Source organism: Strongylocentrotus purpuratus, unplaced genomic scaffold (genome assembly GCF_000002235.5).
Source record: "Strongylocentrotus purpuratus isolate Spur 01 unplaced genomic scaffold, Spur_5.0 spur5_scaffold_17, whole genome shotgun sequence".
NCBI classification, from domain to species: domain Eukaryota; kingdom Metazoa; phylum Echinodermata; class Echinoidea; order Camarodonta; family Strongylocentrotidae; genus Strongylocentrotus; species Strongylocentrotus purpuratus.
In genome coordinates, this window is record NW_022145602.1 from 4,555,835 (window position 1) to 4,575,231 (window position 19,397).

Genomic DNA, 19,397 nt, shown 5'->3' on the forward strand with positions numbered 1-19,397 from the left:
TGTTGACAGCTGGTCATATCATCAGTCACTGGAGTGTATTAAAGAAGAGTCCAAAATCGACCGATCAAATTTGTTCACTGCTGCTCAGATAATGTCAGATTTCAATACTGGTAATGTCCATTGTACATGTATACACTCAGTATTAACCAAAGTATACACACAATGTAGCAGTATTCAAGCTTATGTACGAGTAGTCAGTACACTCATACTAGTGTATATATACATCATTATCACAATTGAAATTTAAATATTTTTCTTATAAACCTTGAGAAGTCGAGATACATGTAAAATTACAGGGTACTTCCCTGGTTTGACATACACTTTACAATCTTGATTAGATATCAAGTGCTCTTTAGCCTGCCCTGTGATCAGTGAAAGTAAGATTATATATCCGTGCTATAAAACATGGTAGTCCTTGAGACGGCATACTAATGGTCTGTTCAGACTGAACAAAATTTATACGAAAATCTTATTAAAAGAAACGTCATATAAAGAAACGCCATGAAGAAACACATAAAGAAATGCCATATTATAAAGAAACATCATATTAAGAAATGCCATATGAATAAAGGAAAGGTCATGTAAAGGATCATAATAACAAAAGGAGCGTACAAATCTGTAAACTACTGTACAGACTAGAAAACGACATCGTATAAAGAAACACATTTTGAAGAGTTCACTCATCACTCATCACTGCGCGCTCATGATTATCCCTGTCCAGTTATATCGTTTTTGTATATACATTAATATGCTTTTCACACTGGCAATATTTTCCTTAACCCCGTAGTAAAGGTGGGGTTAAGGGGGGGTCTTAACCCCACCTATAGTACGGGGTTAAGCCTATTCCACTTTCTGTTCAGACTGGTTTTTACCAAAGTGGGCTAAAGTTGGCTAACCCCACCTATAGTACGGGGTTAACTAACCCTGCAAAATAGCAGGGCTAACTCCGCAATTGTGGTGCTAACTCCTGCTAACCCCGCAATTGCGGTGCTAAGCAAATGAATGAGAACAGAAACGAAAAATAGTCTGGTACTACGCAATGGAGCGTATCGCAGCTGGCCAGATGCGAGGTATGTCCAATCATAACATACACGATATCCGGGGTTAACGAAATGCAGTGAGAACAGGGGGAATTTTCTTATTCCGGAATAGGCGCTAGTACGGGACTAAAAACAGCGAGTGTGAAAAGCCAAAAAAAATAGTCCGGGGTTAAGGATAGTACGGGGCTAAGCAAAGTGCGGGGTTAAGCAAAACCAGTGTGAAAAGAGTATTAGACTAGAGCGAGATGCTGATTGTTTATCAAGTTTTTGTTCGATAGGATCCTCAATCGGGGCGTTTTGCAATACAACGTTTCATGATACAATGTTTTGTTGTTTCTTAAGATAGCATTCAGACTAGGGAATAATTAATTACTTATTATAGTATAGCTATACTATTCTCATATACCGGTAGTTATACAATTAACCCTGGTAGTCTAAAGCAAAGGCAGGGTATTAGTTGAGCTGTACTATTAAACTATGAAGAAATAGATATGGGCTATTTCATTGAACAATAAGCTAATATGACCATGTAAATTTATGATGGCATTCTCACCCAAATGGTGCTGGTACCATGAATTTGTGTGTACACTGCATGATCAGTAAAGAAAGCCATTTATTTACGACTGCTTCTTTTACGGCATTACAGTTCGCACCTTCACATTCTTAAGTAATGTACACGGCCTTGTATAAATTTGTTGTGACAAATTAAACAGTGGTTTCTACAGGCACGCTATACATTGTATACTTTATTTATCGTCAACTACAATGTACAATGTGCATGCACAGTACCTAGAACGGCTTACCAGACACTGATGGTATACACCTGTGCATATTCATTTTTATTCTACATTTTGCAACAACTGAACATCTGTATGTAGATTGTCATCATAGAATTGCTGAATTTCGTGTTCCACCTTTGAATTTTCGTAGACATCGACGGTGTGTTTTGTTAATAGACCTCGTCTTAATACATTCGGATATCTACTGCATGTTTTGAAGGGATCACAGATTTCTGCTCAACTACTACTGTACGTGTATTCAACAGTTGCCTGAATGCATTTATACACTGCAAATGCAATGTCAGAGAAGAGCTCTGACAATCCTCAACCCTTGATCAAGGTCTACCCTCCCGGACATGACATGAATTATGCCAATAATGGTGAGTTGTTACTAAATTAAAAACTGAAATTGAAAAAAGCTCAAAGCCACAGCTCAAAGATAAAAAAACACAATATCGTCTTTTTGTAGCCAGAAGGGAGTTATTCTCATGGACGTTAGCACAGAATTAATGCCCTTCTTGCTCTGAATAGATGACATATAAATTGATCGTTTGCCCTACCTTGGCAAAATTCTGCAGAACCCCCCCTCCCCCCCTCCCCCCTCCCCTCCCCTCCCCTCCTCTCCTCCCCTCCCTCCCACACCTCCCACACCTCATTTAGGGTTAAAATGCCAGATCAATGTTGTGTGCAAATGCTAAAACTTTGTGTTGTTAAACGATTACTTTATTATCCATCATGAATACGTTATCTCGTTTTAGTCCAATTTCACTTTTTATTCCAGATGAGGAAAAAAAAAAATGTTATGCTCATCGTAATATTCATTTTCGGTTTTGCATTTGGTTAAACATTGTCTAGATATAATGATAAAGTTGTGTATGTACCGGTATACACTGTATTTTCATTGAAAATAGAGAAAATAATCTTATTGCTCACACGTTTTATAGTCTGATCTTGAAAGCAGGGTCATACGATGTATTACGATGTTGTGCGTTTATGCTGCCCAGAATCGCCGATGGTAAACGCACCTCTTTGTGAGTTTACGATCGGTGATTGTGATCACCGTTTTTCGGTGATTCTACAAAAATGAGAAAGGACGCAACTGTGTTTTGAACTAAACGCGTATTCTGGCCAGAAAAAGTTGAGCATAAACATACCCTACATGTATTTCATTCATATAGTATTAGTAGGGTGGAGTCGATTGAGCTCACATCGATGACCTCTTTTGTCTGAACTTTGTGAAGTTTGTTTGCTCTGTTTTTTGTTCAGTAAGAAATGGATGTGTGTTTAGTTCAGTACTGCACAGGAGCTCATCCACACACTTGGAATGGAAGCAGACATATTAGAGAAGAAAATCAGTCAAACAGAAAAAATAACAGCAAACTTTGAAATATCACATGTATTAAGCTTGAGATAACCTGGCTTTATAAGCTACATGTATGGAAATATTGCAGTTCAATGGTTGATTTGATTTGATTAGATTTGATTTGATTTATTTATGGTTTAAAGCATTCACTTTCTATGATCGTCAGCTTAATCTCCGCCCTTGTCTTCACTTTCATACATGAAATACTCATAAAAGGAAAAATGTGCATTTCAGAAATTGATATAAATGGTCATGTACTGTGTATCTGTTCACTATGTTTTCATGAAACAGATGTGTACATGTGCATAACAATAAAATGATATCACGTTTTGATAGTTGAACCATAGACCTAATACAGTGTACAAAGGGTTGCATGGTTGAACTAAGGGAATGCTATCAATGGCACACCTACGCAACAATCTTTTTTTTAATCAAAACAATCTGTTGACTCGAGCAGATCTACAGATGGCATGCAAGGCCCAGGTATTCATTTGTCAAGCATTTGTCTCAATACTAATCTACATCAGATTTAACAATGCACATGTCTCTTTTCGGAGCCAGAAGGGCAGTACGTGTACAGTAGCTAAAATTTATTTGTTCATTTGTTCATGTCATTGTTTTAAATTCGACTAGAAGTAGAACTGGGGGTGTTTCACAAAGACTAAGATGAACTTGAGATATGGCAGGCCGTTCATGCCACTGGTTGCTCTCACCATTCCCCTGCAGTTGTTGCTTTAAAGGTAAAGACCAGTATTGGAAACGCCCCAATTTCAAAAAATGAAATGGAAGCTCTCATTACCAATCATGTGAAAGAATATGTTTTGACTAATACATGATGATAAAAAAATTGCTGGGAAACCGCCTACTAATTCATATATTTGGCAAATTTGTTTCTCTCATGGTCTGTGAGAGATATAGGGTAGTCCCATATACATCTTTCTATGTATAGTGCTTGTAACTTTACGAAGAATGGGCCAAATCTCTTATCATTTTGATGATTCCAGAACCTTGCAGATGCTAGATGCTAGATGATCAACCTTTTCTGATCGATTCCACAACGTTTCTTTCACAATGCAATCGCATGACCATAACTGGTCTTTACCTTTAATAGTTTAGGTGTGCCAGAAGACTACACAGCGCAATTATTATGTGTACATAATGTCCTTGTAATAATTCAACGTATGTGGGTGTCTATTTGTACTTCATGTACTTCAGAACCATTTGAAATGAATGCAAGAGATTGAAATACAAACAAACTATTTGATGTCCATAAAACATTATTAAAATGTGCCATATTGGGAATATACTGTACATCATGCCAGTGCATAGGTAATGAGGAATATGGGGGGGGGGGGTTGGAGGGGTCAACTTCATGATTGTATGTCCGTCTGTTTACAATAGGGATAGTCCTATGTTTGTTTGGCAATTGTTGCATAACGTGTAAAACAACTTTGAAGCTAATCTCGCCTGTGACTATGTACGTTTAAACATAATCATGTTTCATCATTAACTTGGGCCAACAAGATTGAGATCAAACATATATGTTTTAAACCTACTAGTGTGAACTCCAACCCCCCCCCCCCTAAAAAAAAATAAAAATAAAAAAATGAAAGAAAGATAGTACTGGGCTATTTGATAAAGAGCTACATTTTAACAAGTACATTTTGTAGTCGTGCTACTGAAGGGTATTCTATTGGGCAAAAACTATTGTGCAATTATAAACGAAACAATTTTTTTTGTGGTCTTTCTGTGAATAGGATTCAGTGTTATTGTGGCTCTGTGGTATTGAGTGGGTTAATCACTATGGGGGCATCACTCTGTTTTTGACAACCATTTCCCAAACATGTCCACCCCCAACCTCCCATAAGGGAACACCACCATGGAGTCTATAGAGCATTCAGAAACGTGCATGGCCTTGTTCCCGAACCCATTTATCTTTTAATAGACTTATTTCATATCTCTGCTGAATTTTTTTCATAGTTTTATAGTGAAACAATATTTACTCGACTGTAAATTTAGGAGGAAAAATATGTTCATGGGTCTACCAGTAAGCCTGCATGTATATTTTATTTGCACAATCTTCACACTTGACATATTCCTAGTCTAGAGGAATATTTGAAATACTGTACATACACATTTTGTTTGTTTGCTTTTAAATGTGAACGATTCAACAACATGAATGCAGCAAGGAAGTGTGATTATTACAGTTGATAGATTCAGAAAATGTGAAATTTGATAGAAAAGTGTGAATCAGGGAATGGAGAAGTATTGAAATTGAAATTAAGTATTTATTGTCAATTTGGAAATTTGTTTTTCACTTGTAAAAGTTAGCAGAGATCAATTTACAAAAAAGAAATAATAATAATCATAGACAGTTATTGTAGTGATGGTTAACTAAATTCATAACAGCTTTAGATGGGTAAGGTACATGAAATGATTTTTATTCGATGATGAGAGCAGGGAGATGAGAGCGAGAGAGTTGAAGAGGACCAAAATTAGATATCGGTAAGCAGAGGAGGTGGGTTTCGAGCAGTGAAGAAAAGTTGGTAAGAGAGAAAGTCGACATCAGAAAAAAGCATGACATATATATAGAATCATCGTCAACATACAGTACATATTAAACTTTTCTTTGTTTAAAAACAACAAAAAGAATCAAGTAGTCGACATCAAATGTGAACACAGCAGAAAAATTAGCAGTCATCTTTTGGAACAAATGGACAGATTTTGATCAGTGGAGGGAAGAGCACGAACTTTTGAAATCAGTGTTTACCCCGATTGCTTGTATACAAATACCGAACCCTTTGAGGTCCAGAGTCCAAATGAGCCAATATCATGCTTGAATGGCTTATAGTGAATTATACGTAGTCTCTGGAATCATACCTTTTCTTTTTAAAATGGGATCAAACATGTTTTTCCTTTTTTCTAGAAATTGTCTGAATGTAGGAAAAGAGAGAGATTATGATGGAATTCCAGATTGTCTGCATGCATTTGAACACTAACATACATCGTCTGCTCAAAGCGAGAATGGCAAGCCATGTAATCAAATAGACATGTACATTATACTTTTGAAAGAATGGAGCTGAGAGTGAACTTTTACTCATCAGACACTATTATCGATAAATAAACAGCATGAAGTTGTTTATCTAGTTATTAACTATGACAACAAAATATACTATACCTGATTCTCCCCCATAAACCATATTTTAAAATAAATTATATTTGCATAAAAGGTAGATTCACATATAAACCATGTCTCTCTTATTGTAAGGTAATAACTTGAAGCATTTAAACGACAAAACCGAACCCCCTCTCCCCCAAAAAATGAAAATAGAATAAAATCACAAAACCTTGCTTTTGCTTTTGCTTTTGCTTTGATTATGCATAGATCTCGGAAATAAAAATGTATAGCAGTAAAAAAGAAAATCCCAAACAAACAAGTTTCAGCATCATTTGAGTTCTATATATTACCCAAGCTGCTTCTCACAATATATCTAGAACATTAACAGTACAGCATCCATTAGGGGCACGCAATGTCGGTGAACGATATGCCGATACTCCTAATGGCTTTTTGAAACGAGGACAAAAATGTATAAAGCATCATGCTTAATTTAACAGAGGCAATCTTGGAAGAAAGCTTCATTTGTAGCTACATGTACGTCATGTCTATTTTACTTTTTCAAGTACCAATAGAATCCCTTTTTTTTAAATATCAGAAACATAGGTGCCAGTTTCGTATAAAGATACCCGGTACTATGCCTACTGTGACCGTCTTTGAAAGGGGTGGTACAAAGCATTCCATGACACCAGAGAATTTGAATTAAAAACTTTGAACTGCCCTGATATGCTTCTTAAATTTCTTTCATTAATATTTCCATTGTGAATGTGCAACATATAAATTTATAACAGCTATAAAATTATAAATAGAGCTATCGGGATAAGCCTGGATGGTAGTGAAAGTTAAGAGACCGGTAAAACATGGTAGATGGAACAGGTGTTGTGTAATGTACTGATAATAAAGTGACGTTTACTGGTAGTGGTACATGCAAATGATTGTAAGCAAGACAGTTCAGAAGAAACTCAACTGTTTTAGAATTGGTTATAATCAAAAGCCAAAGAACATATTATTTTGAGTGGACTCTTATTCTCAATCTAGCTTTATAGGAATTTTAAATAAGGGGGTGTCCGTTACTTGGTAAATATCACAGGTTTATTTTTGCAACATTTAGACATGACGTTTTAATTCAGACCATGATTAAAGCTGAGGCAAACCTATGATTGCATTAAGTGAATTAATATGATTGATGTTTTTATGTACCACCATTTAAAGTCCATTTTAATTGAAGGGATAAGAAGGGGGGGGGGGGTGGGATATTGACACTTCCTTTGTGGGCCAAACATCAGTCAGCATAAACATACTGTCATCTAATAGTTGTTAATTACATTGAATGTATCAATATGCAACTTCACACTTCATGTCACTCTCTATAAAGTTAAATGTAAAGACCAGGTTTTTGAACCCCCCCCCCCTCTCAAAAAATGAAATGGAAGCTCTTATTACCAATTATGTGAAAGAATATGTTTTGACTAATACATGATGATACAAATGTTGCTTGGAAACCGCCTACTAATTGATATATTTGGTAAATGTTTATATCTATTTGGACCTGAAGAATGTCGTGCACGTGTCGCATAGTCCTATATACATCTTTATGTGTACAGTGCTTGTAACTTTACCAAGACTGGGCCAAATTTCTTATCGTTTTGATGATTCCAAAACCTTGCAGTACTTACATGTATATGCTAGATGATCAACCTTTTCTGATCGATTCCACAAGGTTTCTTTCACAATGCAATCGCATGACCAGAACACAACTTTATCTTTAAGTAGTGGAATCACACCCATCACTGACAGTTTAATTATCAGGAAGTAATTGGGGTCTGAATCGCCTATTCTAAGGAGGTTAGACCACAACGAAAATCCAATGGATGTGTAAACAAAATAGGTGTGTATCATTCTTCTGCTCAGTCAGTCTGATCTCGGCCTAATGATATAAACTTTGGATCCTGCTCAAGAGGGCATAGAGAAATTGGGAGCTTTACCCGCATTCCAGCATTGTTTAGGCCCAGTCGTTCATCGGTAGACCCGCGATGAGCTCAACCGGTTTCCGTCCTAGTAGCTTGCTGGGCAAGAAGAAGGAAGACGAGGAAGCCATTCTCAAGAGCTACAAGTCGTACACCGAGACCGACGACACCGAAGACACCGACATACCGGCCGCGGTCTCACCTGCCCCTCCCACAACCCTCGGTACGATAGCCACTTATCTCAAATCCTAATTACTTAGACCATTAGTAGTTATTTATTAGTGGTTATTTTTAACCACTGGCTAGTTGTAGTGAGTACCCGTATTGGACGTTCCTACAGCTGCTGGACTCGGTGTCGGCATGTTGAGATAGCATTGGATTTGACCACTGATTAGAAGCATGTATTTCGCAGTGACCAAGTCACAGGCTACAGAACCGGTCCTTCTCGGTAAGAATTCCGTCGCTGACCACAGCTCTCTCTGGACCTTCATTTACAGAGCAATATTATCATTATCCATGCCTTATATCCTTCAATATCCTGCTTGAGGCATTTTGTCTTATCTTAGTGTTCTCTTTGCAATTAGGTAACTGTGTGCTTTGAGAATAGATGATACCTTTGACTTCTTATCTCTTTTCTTTTTCATTGTATCTGTACAGAAATAGTTTTCTGTGGCAAAAAGCAATGTAGTTCCAGTCTTGATACTCACAGTACACGTACAGTACATATCATAATTCCTGTTCGTTATTCATGTACATGTAGATGTATTGAACACATGTACACTGACATAATACAGATATAGTTTTTAGCTCGGATCAACACTCATGATCATCAATATCATTGAGAATGATCCAGTATTAATACATTTACATTCATTTGCATACATAGTAAATACAAAGAAGTTTAAAATGATATTCAAAACGCCACACCCCCTTTTTGACAACTTTTTTTTGGCTACAGTGAAAGATGGTCACAATCTGCTGTTCATTATACAGCTACTTGGCAAGAAAATTTATGTCATGTAAATCTCTGTAGGCCTACCCAAATACCGGTACATGTAAATACATGTATGTACTTTTCAATGGAAAAGTTCAACCTACATGTACATGTACTGTACAAACATACATGTATTACCTATACAGTGTATATTACAAGTAGATTTCACTTCTTGTTGTATTGCACAATATACATACAGGTACATGTACTGTATAGTTTGCACACATAATAACTCTGGTAGAAATTGTTAAAGCCTTTTGTATAGCTCTACAGGTATTGTTGAAGAGCCCTAATCCATGACAAAACTGAAGGCTGATTTTATATGCATGCATTACGAATGGTTTGCAAACATACCGCTGCGCTGTTTTGTTGGAATAGGGCCCGATTTTATGCTTTTTGCGATGAGGTACAGCATACATGTACATGTATATTTTTGAGAGCTGTTTGCACTACCATCCTTCTACATTGGAGTGTTGGTTAACACGGACTAGAGCAATAACCGATGTGAATGTTAGAAAACTAAAGCATTAATTACAATAACATGTAAATTTGTGTTCATGTACACTTGTATTGGATGATTCAATCTCATACATGTACATTTACATATTCATGTTGATTTAATCTCATACATATTCATGTATAATGTAATCTCATACATATTCATGTATGATGTAATCTCATACATATTCATGTATGATGTAATCTCATACATATTCATGTATGATGTAACCTCATACATATGTATGATGCAATCTCATACGTACATATTCATTTTTGTTTTAATCTCATTCATATTCATGTATGACATTATGATGGAGCTCCACCTGCGCCAAGACTCCACCCTAGAGTTTCGGGGTACATACTGTACAGTACATGACCCCCCCCCCTTCCATTTCTTCATTTGCCACTGTATGTACATGTACATGTATTTATATTGTACTTACAGTATGTTTTAAATGTACATGAATGTACAATAAGTACATGTACATGTTTTTATCTGTACATATTGTCATACATGTAACCTAGATGTATGAATATGGAAAATCAATATCTTACATATTCATAATGGTATACTTCTGTAAATGATGCAGTGATATTGTTTTGAAATTTTGACACATACACGAGCTACAGGTATTGATATGAAGGCCAAATCTCTCCTAAATTGCAGCTGTACTGTTTTACTGAAGGCCAACATAGCATATCTTTTGTGTGTGTTATTATTTTTCAATCATGCCCATATATAAATACATGTATGTGTCCATATTGTCATACATGTTTAATCTGTGAAAAGTCCATAATAATGTGGTGACATTGTTTTAAACTTTTGACACATACAAGCTACAGGTTATATTGATTTGAAGGCCAAATCATTGCTTGGTGCTGTACCGATGAAGGCCAACATTCATTTAGCCTATCTTTTGCGTGCACCATTATTTTTTTAGTCTTCCCTAATGGAAACATTATTATAGTTGTACTTCTGATATTTTCGTGAAACGCTGCCCAGATACATGTGTATAACTGACGCGTTGTTGGTAATGTATGGAACAAAATAATAATGCAGAAACCTTGTTGGTGGTAAAGTACTTCAAGATTGGGTGTATTTGACAAGGCTGTAACGTGGAGCATGGTCAACTGATGAAAAATGTGCCCATCGTTTAAAGGTAAAGACCAGTATTGGAAACGCCCCAATTTCAAAAAATGAAATGGAAGCTCTCATTACCAATCATGTGAAAGAATATGTTTTGACTAATACATGGTGATAAAAAATTTGCCGGGAAACCGCCTACTAATTCATATATTTGGTAAATTTGTTTCTCTCATGGTCTGAGATATAGGGTAGTCCTATATACATCTTTCTGTGTATAGTGCTTGTAACTTTACGAAGAATGGGCCAAATTTCTTATCATTTTGGTGATTCCAGAACCTTGCAGATGCTAGATGCTAGATGATCAACCTTTTCTGATCGATTCCACAACGTTTCTTTCACAATGCAATCGCATGACCATAACTGGTCTTTACCTTTAAGAGCACAAAAGTTTAATCTTTAAAAAGGCAGGAATATTTTACTTCCTGTTTCGGCTGTCCATGCACATTGCAGCTGTGAAAAGCTATTTGCTATTTTAAACAATCAATGCAATACTATCAAAAGCACTGCATCAAAATTTCAAGTTTACAAATTTGTAATCCGATCTGGGCCCCGTTGCACAAAACTTACCGTTGATGGTAACTTTGCCATCAATGGTAACTACCAACCTTGATTTTAATTGGCTTTTGAGCCCTGTTACCATGGTAGTTGCGATTGATGGCAAAGTTACCATCAATGGTAAGTTTTATGCAACAGGGGCCCTGTACAATGTACATGTATGTCCTGATAGACCTTCATCATCCTGAAATCTCAAACACCTCATTTACCAAAAATATTCTTCTTTTTTTCTTCTTATGTGCAGGTTTTGAAGGAGTCCAACCTGATAATGCCGCAGTAGCGAACCCTCAGGAGATTGAGATGGCTGAGAGCCACATGGGAGCGCCTACTGACAAGGAGGACCAGCCACTTCATGAAGGGGTAATGACCACGCCCTTCTCTTTACCCCTCTAGTAGTTCTTAACTCTCTCGTTCCCTTTCTCTTCACTCTCTATTATTTAAGTACACACATACATTCATTCTCTATCTGTCTCTGCTCTCTCTTACATGTAGCCTTCTATCTTTCTTTTAGTTTTTGAAATTGTTAATTATTTGATTTTCTTAATTCTTTATATAATTCTTTCAAATTTTTAAAGTGACAAGGAGAACCAACCATTCCATGAAGGGGTAATGACCGCACCCTCCACTGTACCTATAACAATAATAATAATAATAACAATAATAATAATAATAACGTTTTATTTACCCAGGGTAGCCACTTCAGTTACATGTATGAAACTGCTCTTACAGCGGGCCCTGCATAACATAATATGTTATTACTACCCTTCTCCAATCTAATATGCTGAGCGCCTAGCTAGAAGGCAGAAGGTCCCATTGTTATAAGTCTTAGGTATGACTCGGCCGGGGTTCGAAGCCACGACATTCCGTCCATGAGGCGGGTGCTCTAACCACTGAGCCACCATGCCTCTAGTCATTTTGAGGGGGTGGTGGTGAGGTGCCGTTTTTTCACGACTAGCTTGAACACCTTGCGCAAGCGCTTGGATTTATAAAACTTAAACAAAAAAACTCAACTCTCGTTAAAACCTTTTTTTTAGCGCTCACTATCATCCTCGGGCCCCACCCTCCTCTGTACCCCAGTAACTCTCGGCCCTCCATTTCTCTCCTTCAAGGTTTCTTTGTGAAATGATTTCTCTTTCATATAGTCATGACTTTCTTTCCTGTACTCTTTCTCTTCTAAGCTGCCCCCGGAAATTTTTCCACCTTGTCTTGTACTTTCTATTGCCTTTGTACATGTATAATCAATCACTGATTTCACCTTCCTACTGTTCATACATTCAGCAAGGAAAAAAAAAAAGCTGTTGAGACAGTTATTCTAGTGCCATATGGTCACTAATATGAGAAACAAATATCACTTGATCTCTTATTCATCATCAATCTCACTTTTATGAATATGGCAACAATATATGTACATGTACATTATGCACAGTGATAAACAAGCAGAAGCAAAGTGTAATAGAAAAGTTGTCTTACAAAAAAACCCACACTTCAGCAAGATATATATGAAATTACTGTATCACCCCCAAAAGGTTTCACTTGTAAAAAAAAAAATTCAAAATGAAATTATTACATCCCTTATTGATAACAAAGATCCTCCTTTTAGCAATGCCTTCGTTTACAAGTTATATGTGAGCATCCTTTAATATTGCAAATTTGAAATACTTGATACATGTTGTACGGTGTATATTAGGCAATAGAGTTTGCCACATAATTGACAAGCTTTGTTCATATTGGACAAGCTGTGTTAGATGTTGACTTACTCATCTTTTTCTTGTGGTACATAGTACATTTCAACATTGGTAATTTTATTGCTCAAAAATGACATAAGATTCCAGACATATCTTCTGTTGAGAGCTACGTGTAGAAGGGCATTTACTCCTATTGTTGAGGGTCAATGCCCTTCTTGCGCTCAACAGATGATGTAATAGACATTAGACAACACACTTTGTTTTTCAATGATAATGTGAAAAACCAAAAAACGGCATAAAACACCCTCCATCCGGCAGGCGGAGGGCGATGAGTTATCCAAAAAACAAAAAAAAACAAAAGAAACAGGTTAGTGTCACACTCTTCTTCAGTGGCCAGACATGACAGATGTTTAAAAATTAAATCCGTTTCTGATGCAGACACACATTATGAATATAAATGTACATTAATCCATGTGTGCTTTACCTCTGATACCAGCATTTCATAATCATTTGAAATCAATTCGAATCTGTCAGAGGGTATGACCAGCTAATATTAAATAAAATATGATATTAATAATAATAAAAACAGTACTTATAAAGTGCTTACCTCCGAAGTCTTCAAGCTTGTCAGAAACATGATCTGTTCTGCGCCAAAAGGGCATTAACGCTGCTTTAAAATGATAGGAGTTACAGCCTCCTGGCTCCAAACGATCTGGAAAGATTTACTCAACTCATAACATCTGATCTAACAAAAGTACTCAAACCCTCTTCAAATGTGAAGAACTGCTGGTACCTGAAGTGCTTCAGCTACATATAAGTTTTATATGATATAAGATTTATGGCAACAACCATGCACATTATGATTAAAGGCATTCTTTTATAAATGTAATGCTTCCTGGGAGAAATTTCAATTATTTAAACATATTTGTGGCTTACACCCAGATGCAGGTTCAAGTCCCGCTGGTTCCGAGATTTTTTCTGACTTGTTTTTCAATACAGATCGATCAATCAATCTTATTTACTGTGTGTAAGCCACAAATATGTTTAAATAATTAAAGGCATTCTGTAAAAAAAATTAAGTGAACTCTTAGATTGCTCAAATTGAAATTTATTCATTTACTAACCGTTCTGAAAAGAAGAAACAATAGGCAAATATAATATTCCTCTTTTGTTTTTCCTTGTTTGCTGAATATGTGCCAGTTTAAGAGAAGGGCATGGATTTCCAAAGAAGATATGAATTTATATCATACACTTTTTAGATGAGGTAGGGAGGGAGCAATATCTCTGTCGTTTTATCTTCATTTACGCTGAGCTATAAATCATGTACTCAACATTTGTAGAGTTTTATCAGGTACTGAAATGCATTAAAAACTCATGATTCTTTAATTACCTAGCCCTTCATTACCAATTCATTAAAACCTCAAAGTTGTCATTGCCAAATAAAGTCAGTTTATCTTAATCATATCAGTCTCTCATTACATTTTGAAAGGTTGCTGAAAGTGCAAAAAGTTCTTATTTCTACTATTTACATCCTTTGACATTATAGTCACCTACACAAACATAAACCTCCTTGTGATAAGGTGTGTTATTCCAGAAAGGATGCTGAAATTACCAACCCAAATTTAATTAATATAATTAATTACGTGCTCTTGACATCCTCAAAATACAGAATTCATACCCTTCTGTCTCTGAATAGACCAAACCTTTCACATACATGATGTTATTTCTTGATAAGCCAACATGCTGTTGAATGAGTTTTAATCAGCGAGGCAGAATCAACACCTCTCTACTCTCAACCAACAAAATCATAAACATACAGTCCTTTTCCCCATCCAAGCATCGTTTATAGTAGGCTGTTGAATCATTTAGTGTGTTTCTACATTGTGTGTGTACCTTTTCTTTTCTTCTTCACTTGTAATCACAAACGGCAACCCGGATTCATGTTTCACAGTGAATATAATCAAACTGATTCTTTAGAAATGTTTCATGAGTTTTCATTGAATTTATCGTCAGTTTGGAGCCAGAAGGGCATCGACTCAGTGTTGAAGTTTTTACATTATTAAGTCACTCTACACGTTTCTGGTTCCAAAGATACGATATGAATTTGTTAATGACTTCTTTCAATTGGAACCAATAGTGAGTCAATTGATAATCACCTACATGTACATGTACATGACTTATCTGCTTTAATAGTAGAGCAGAAAGGCATCAAGTCTTTATAAAAGTATCTATAGCTTAACAGACAGTGTAAATAATACATGACTGCATCAAAATAGAATTTGTGAGTGGGTAGTGGTTATTGAAATGACTGTCAAAAGTTTAATTACCAATTTATTTGTACACACACCCACAAGTTCTAGTTTTGGTTGTTAATTGAGTGCTGAACATTCATATGTGTATCATATTGATTCAGGCCATTTTCATGTTTGAAACAGGAAACAGCAGGCAGTTTTTTATTTATCAAAAACAAACTCATCAAATTTGCAAATCATGGATAGAATTTCGCAAGAAGGAAATGAAATTTTATTGAAATGTCCTGTTTTAAAAACCAGATTTTAATATTAGTTATTTTTAAGGATGTGTTTGAAATAAAAAGAAGGCTGGGAAATGGATGAAGTAGATTTTAATATACATAGGATATACCTACAAATTAAATTCACTTTAATAGATAACATTTAGATGAGCAGGTATATGTACTTTCCTATCCATCATCAGAGAGAAAAAAAGTACAAGATGTAGCTTACAGTAGGCCCTAGCTATGATATGGATGAAAAATGAAGGATAAAGTGTAAGATAGAATAAATGATATATCAGTTACAAAATCATAGAAAATTAAAGAGAAAATTACAATGTGATTTAAAAATTAAAAATTAACTAATCTTACTGCTATCAAATCTCATTCCATCTTTGCCATTAGATGTAACATTCTTGATTCTTAGTGTCTGTTTCTGTCTATTATCTGTCTGTCTGTTTCTTACTCTTTCTCTATCTCCAGGGGGGGGGGGGGGTCACAAAACTTGTTGTCATCAGTGACAAATGACAGTTTTTGTTATAAGAAATGTTATTAAGAAATCCTTGCTTCTGATTGGTTATCGGCAAATTTGTCACTGATTTTTGTCATTTGTCATTGAAAAAAGGCTTTGTGAAACGCACCCCTGGTCCCTCTCTTCCATTTGATATTTATTTTATAGAGATACATGACATTTGTTTAAAGCAACGCTCCTTGTATGCTTGTCATTTGTAATTTTGTTTTAAAGAGGTCATTTAAAAGGAATCAACAATTTAGCCTTCTACCGTGTATATGCACGCTGCGTTCCCCTTATGAATTTGCCATATTTTTATAGTATTTTTCCTACTTCTTTAGTCATGCTTCCAGATTATAGTATTTAATCTCTAGATATTTTCTTTAGCGCCATCATATAATCTCCTACCTACATTGCACCTCCTTTTATCTATACATGTATATGCTGTATCCATAGCTTTCATTCTTTTGTGTTTATCATTGTCATCATTTGCTTTATATATCCATTTATTATCGTAGAATCTCTTTCCCAAGTTCCCTAACTACGGTGAAAACAATGTAGATCAGCAGCAGGTAATTGCATTCCCTGACCCCTCCCCCTCCTCTACCCCCCCCCCCCCCCCCCCCCCCCCCCCCCCCCCCCCCCCCCTCCCCCTCACCCTGCCCCTCCTCTTCCCCATGCAACCCGCCTACCCTTCCCCATGCAACCCGCCTACCCCTTCCTCAGCCCCACAGAGCCCCGTTGCAGTTTGGCTCAGATTTACCCTCACCTAACACAGGCACGGCGGAGCACCCCAATTTGCATATCATAAGCGGCCCGTTCTATTTGAATAACCAACGGACATCTGCGTGAATCCGAACATGTGTGTGCTAGAATGTCAAATCTTAAAATTCGCGTTGCGCCTTTATTACTGCCAATATCGCTATGAAACTTTCCATACTAACTAAAATTATTATGAATTTGATGTCAGTGAAATAAATACGAAATTCCATGGAATAAAACTCGAGATATTAATGTGTTTTGAGCTTCGCCCCTCGAAAAACACGACGTCTACTTTTTAAGTTCATGACCCTATCAAGCAATGCACGAAGAAGAGACTTGGTATGAATATTCATTAGGGTTGAATCCATACATGGGCGAAATTTTCGCTTCTCCGCTGTATTTTTTTTGGTTATAACGTTCTTTTTCATGGGGCTTCATTTTTAAAAGTTGTAGTCAGCGAACTCATTGAACATGACGTCATCGATCTCAGCGATGTACTGCGCATGCGTCTTAGGCCCGGTGCAGGCCAGATCGAAACAGCTGAGCCATTAGCGTGCACGTGTGCAGTCGGCTGGCAAGACATGTATAGCCAACGCACACGCGAGGTTCAGACATGACACACATTTGAATGTATGGGACTGGTCAAACAATTTTGCGACAACGAAGGATTATTTTTGTTCGATGAGATTCGGACATTGGGGTATGTTTTTCTCTGATACGACCCTATCAAGCAACTATGAAAAGAGACATTTCACAAGGATTGAGATTATTAAATTTTCTTTCTGTTCATACGAGGCAATTCTTTCTCGCTCTAAAAGAAATGGTGAATTTTACGGTGATTTTGTATCTCATTTTTTTCGTTTTTGTTCGTCAAAACTATCCCTTAAATTTCACATTTTCTGTGCATCAATAACTCTTTTTATACACATGAGTGTCTTGCAAATTTATTAAATACTCGATTTAGTAGCTTTGAATGGTGATATTCAGCACATTAATGAAGAATTTGTCTTCAAAATTTGTTTACTTTTTTTCGCATCGATCGGTACACAATTGTTGATTTTATGCAAATGATGTTTACTGGACGAGAGTCGATCGCACGGTAATTGGGGTGCTCCACTGTGCCTGAACACCAGCTCATCCTTCAACCGATCCGGAGGCATTCAGACACATGTGACAAGCCAACTCCACCCCCTAACCTCCTATCTTTTGAAGTGTGAATGATGCCTCAGATTTCCATATTCCTTCTAGGACTGCCCTGACACCTCCTTCCAGGCGCCCCCATTCAATGGAATGCCAACTCCACCCCTCTCCTCTTCCCCTCTCCTCTCTCCTCTTCCCCTCTCTCCTCTTCCCCTCTCTCCTCTTCCCCTCTCTCCTCTTCCCCTCTCTCCTCTTCCCCTCTCTCCTTTTCCCCTCTCTCCTGTTCCTTCACTCTTACAGTACCTTTTGCCGCTCTGTGTGAATGACGTCTCAGAACCTCTCCCCTCTCTCCTCTCCCCTCACTTCTATTTTTTGCTGTACTATGTGAATGACATCTCAGATATGCTCCCCCCCCCCCTGCCCCCTCTCCAGTCATCCTTTACACTCCCCTCCAGGCTGGCTCTGACTCTTCCTCTTGAACTTTTGCATTCCATTCAATGCTTAGCCCTCCAATAACTCCTTTCTTTTGCAGTGTGAATGGGGCTTGAAAGTTTCTGTACCCCCAGTCTCCCTTTACCCAGTCAAGGGCTGCAATGACATCCATTCCGGGCTTCCCCATTCAATGGAATGCCAACCCCACCCCCTCCCCTTACTCATATTTTGTGCAGTGTGAATGGGTTTTAACATATCTGTTACTCTCATTCCTCCTGTTCACATGGACAGTATGTACAATAGGTCTAGTATGTACCCACTGCTATTCTTTCCCATCTCCAGGCACACATCACCCTCTTTTAATGTACTTTGATGTGCTGGCAGCCAAGCTTGCCCAAACCCAAACCCAACGCCAACCCCAGCCACACCCTACCCCAACCCCGGCCACACCCAATTTTCAAACCCTTCCGACAAAAACCCAACACCATGTTGCCCACACCTTTCTGCATCCCGTAATCCATAATCCGTAATCCTGTGAGTTCCATGCATGCCTTGTGTGATTTTACAAAGCTAATATTAAGAAAAGCAAGCAAATTAAATTGACAAATGTTTGAGTGATTGATTGTGTGATTACTTGACCGATCGATTGTTTGACTACCAGTTCATTTCACTCTCCTTCACTATTTGTTTCTGTCACCATTTCAAAGTGCCCTGTACATGTACATGTACTAATTCTTTACAAGCTTGTAAACAAGATCCTATTATTAGTTTGCCTTTAGAAGCAGATCTAAAAGGCAATTGATACTTCCCACCATCTAACATATCAGAGTGTGCATGTAGTACATTTAACAACTAAATTATTCACACCCCTTGTAAATTTGATGTTTTGATGTT

At 37.1% G+C, this 19,397-nt stretch overlaps 1 protein-coding gene across 12 annotated transcripts in view; it reads left to right on the forward strand.

Annotated features, from left to right (window-relative positions):
- Positions 1-19,397, forward strand: part of LOC105443524 (anoctamin-4-like) — a 96,518-nt gene that overhangs the window by 15,340 nt on the left and 61,781 nt on the right. For 4 of the 12 annotated variants that reach the window (XM_030988496.1, XM_030988494.1, XM_030988497.1 and 1 more), the window contains exons 1-2: positions 8,255-8,487; positions 11,706-11,821. In XM_030988496.1, the coding sequence (XP_030844356.1) occupies positions 8,331-8,487; positions 11,706-11,821 (273 nt within the window). In that variant the 5' untranslated portion in view covers positions 8,255-8,330. Of the gene's footprint in view, positions 1-2,072; positions 2,200-8,253; positions 8,488-8,620; positions 8,713-11,705; positions 11,822-19,397 lie in introns of those variants that run through there. The other 8 variants (XM_030988502.1, XM_030988500.1, XM_030988501.1 and 5 more) reach the window with 7 other exon arrangements.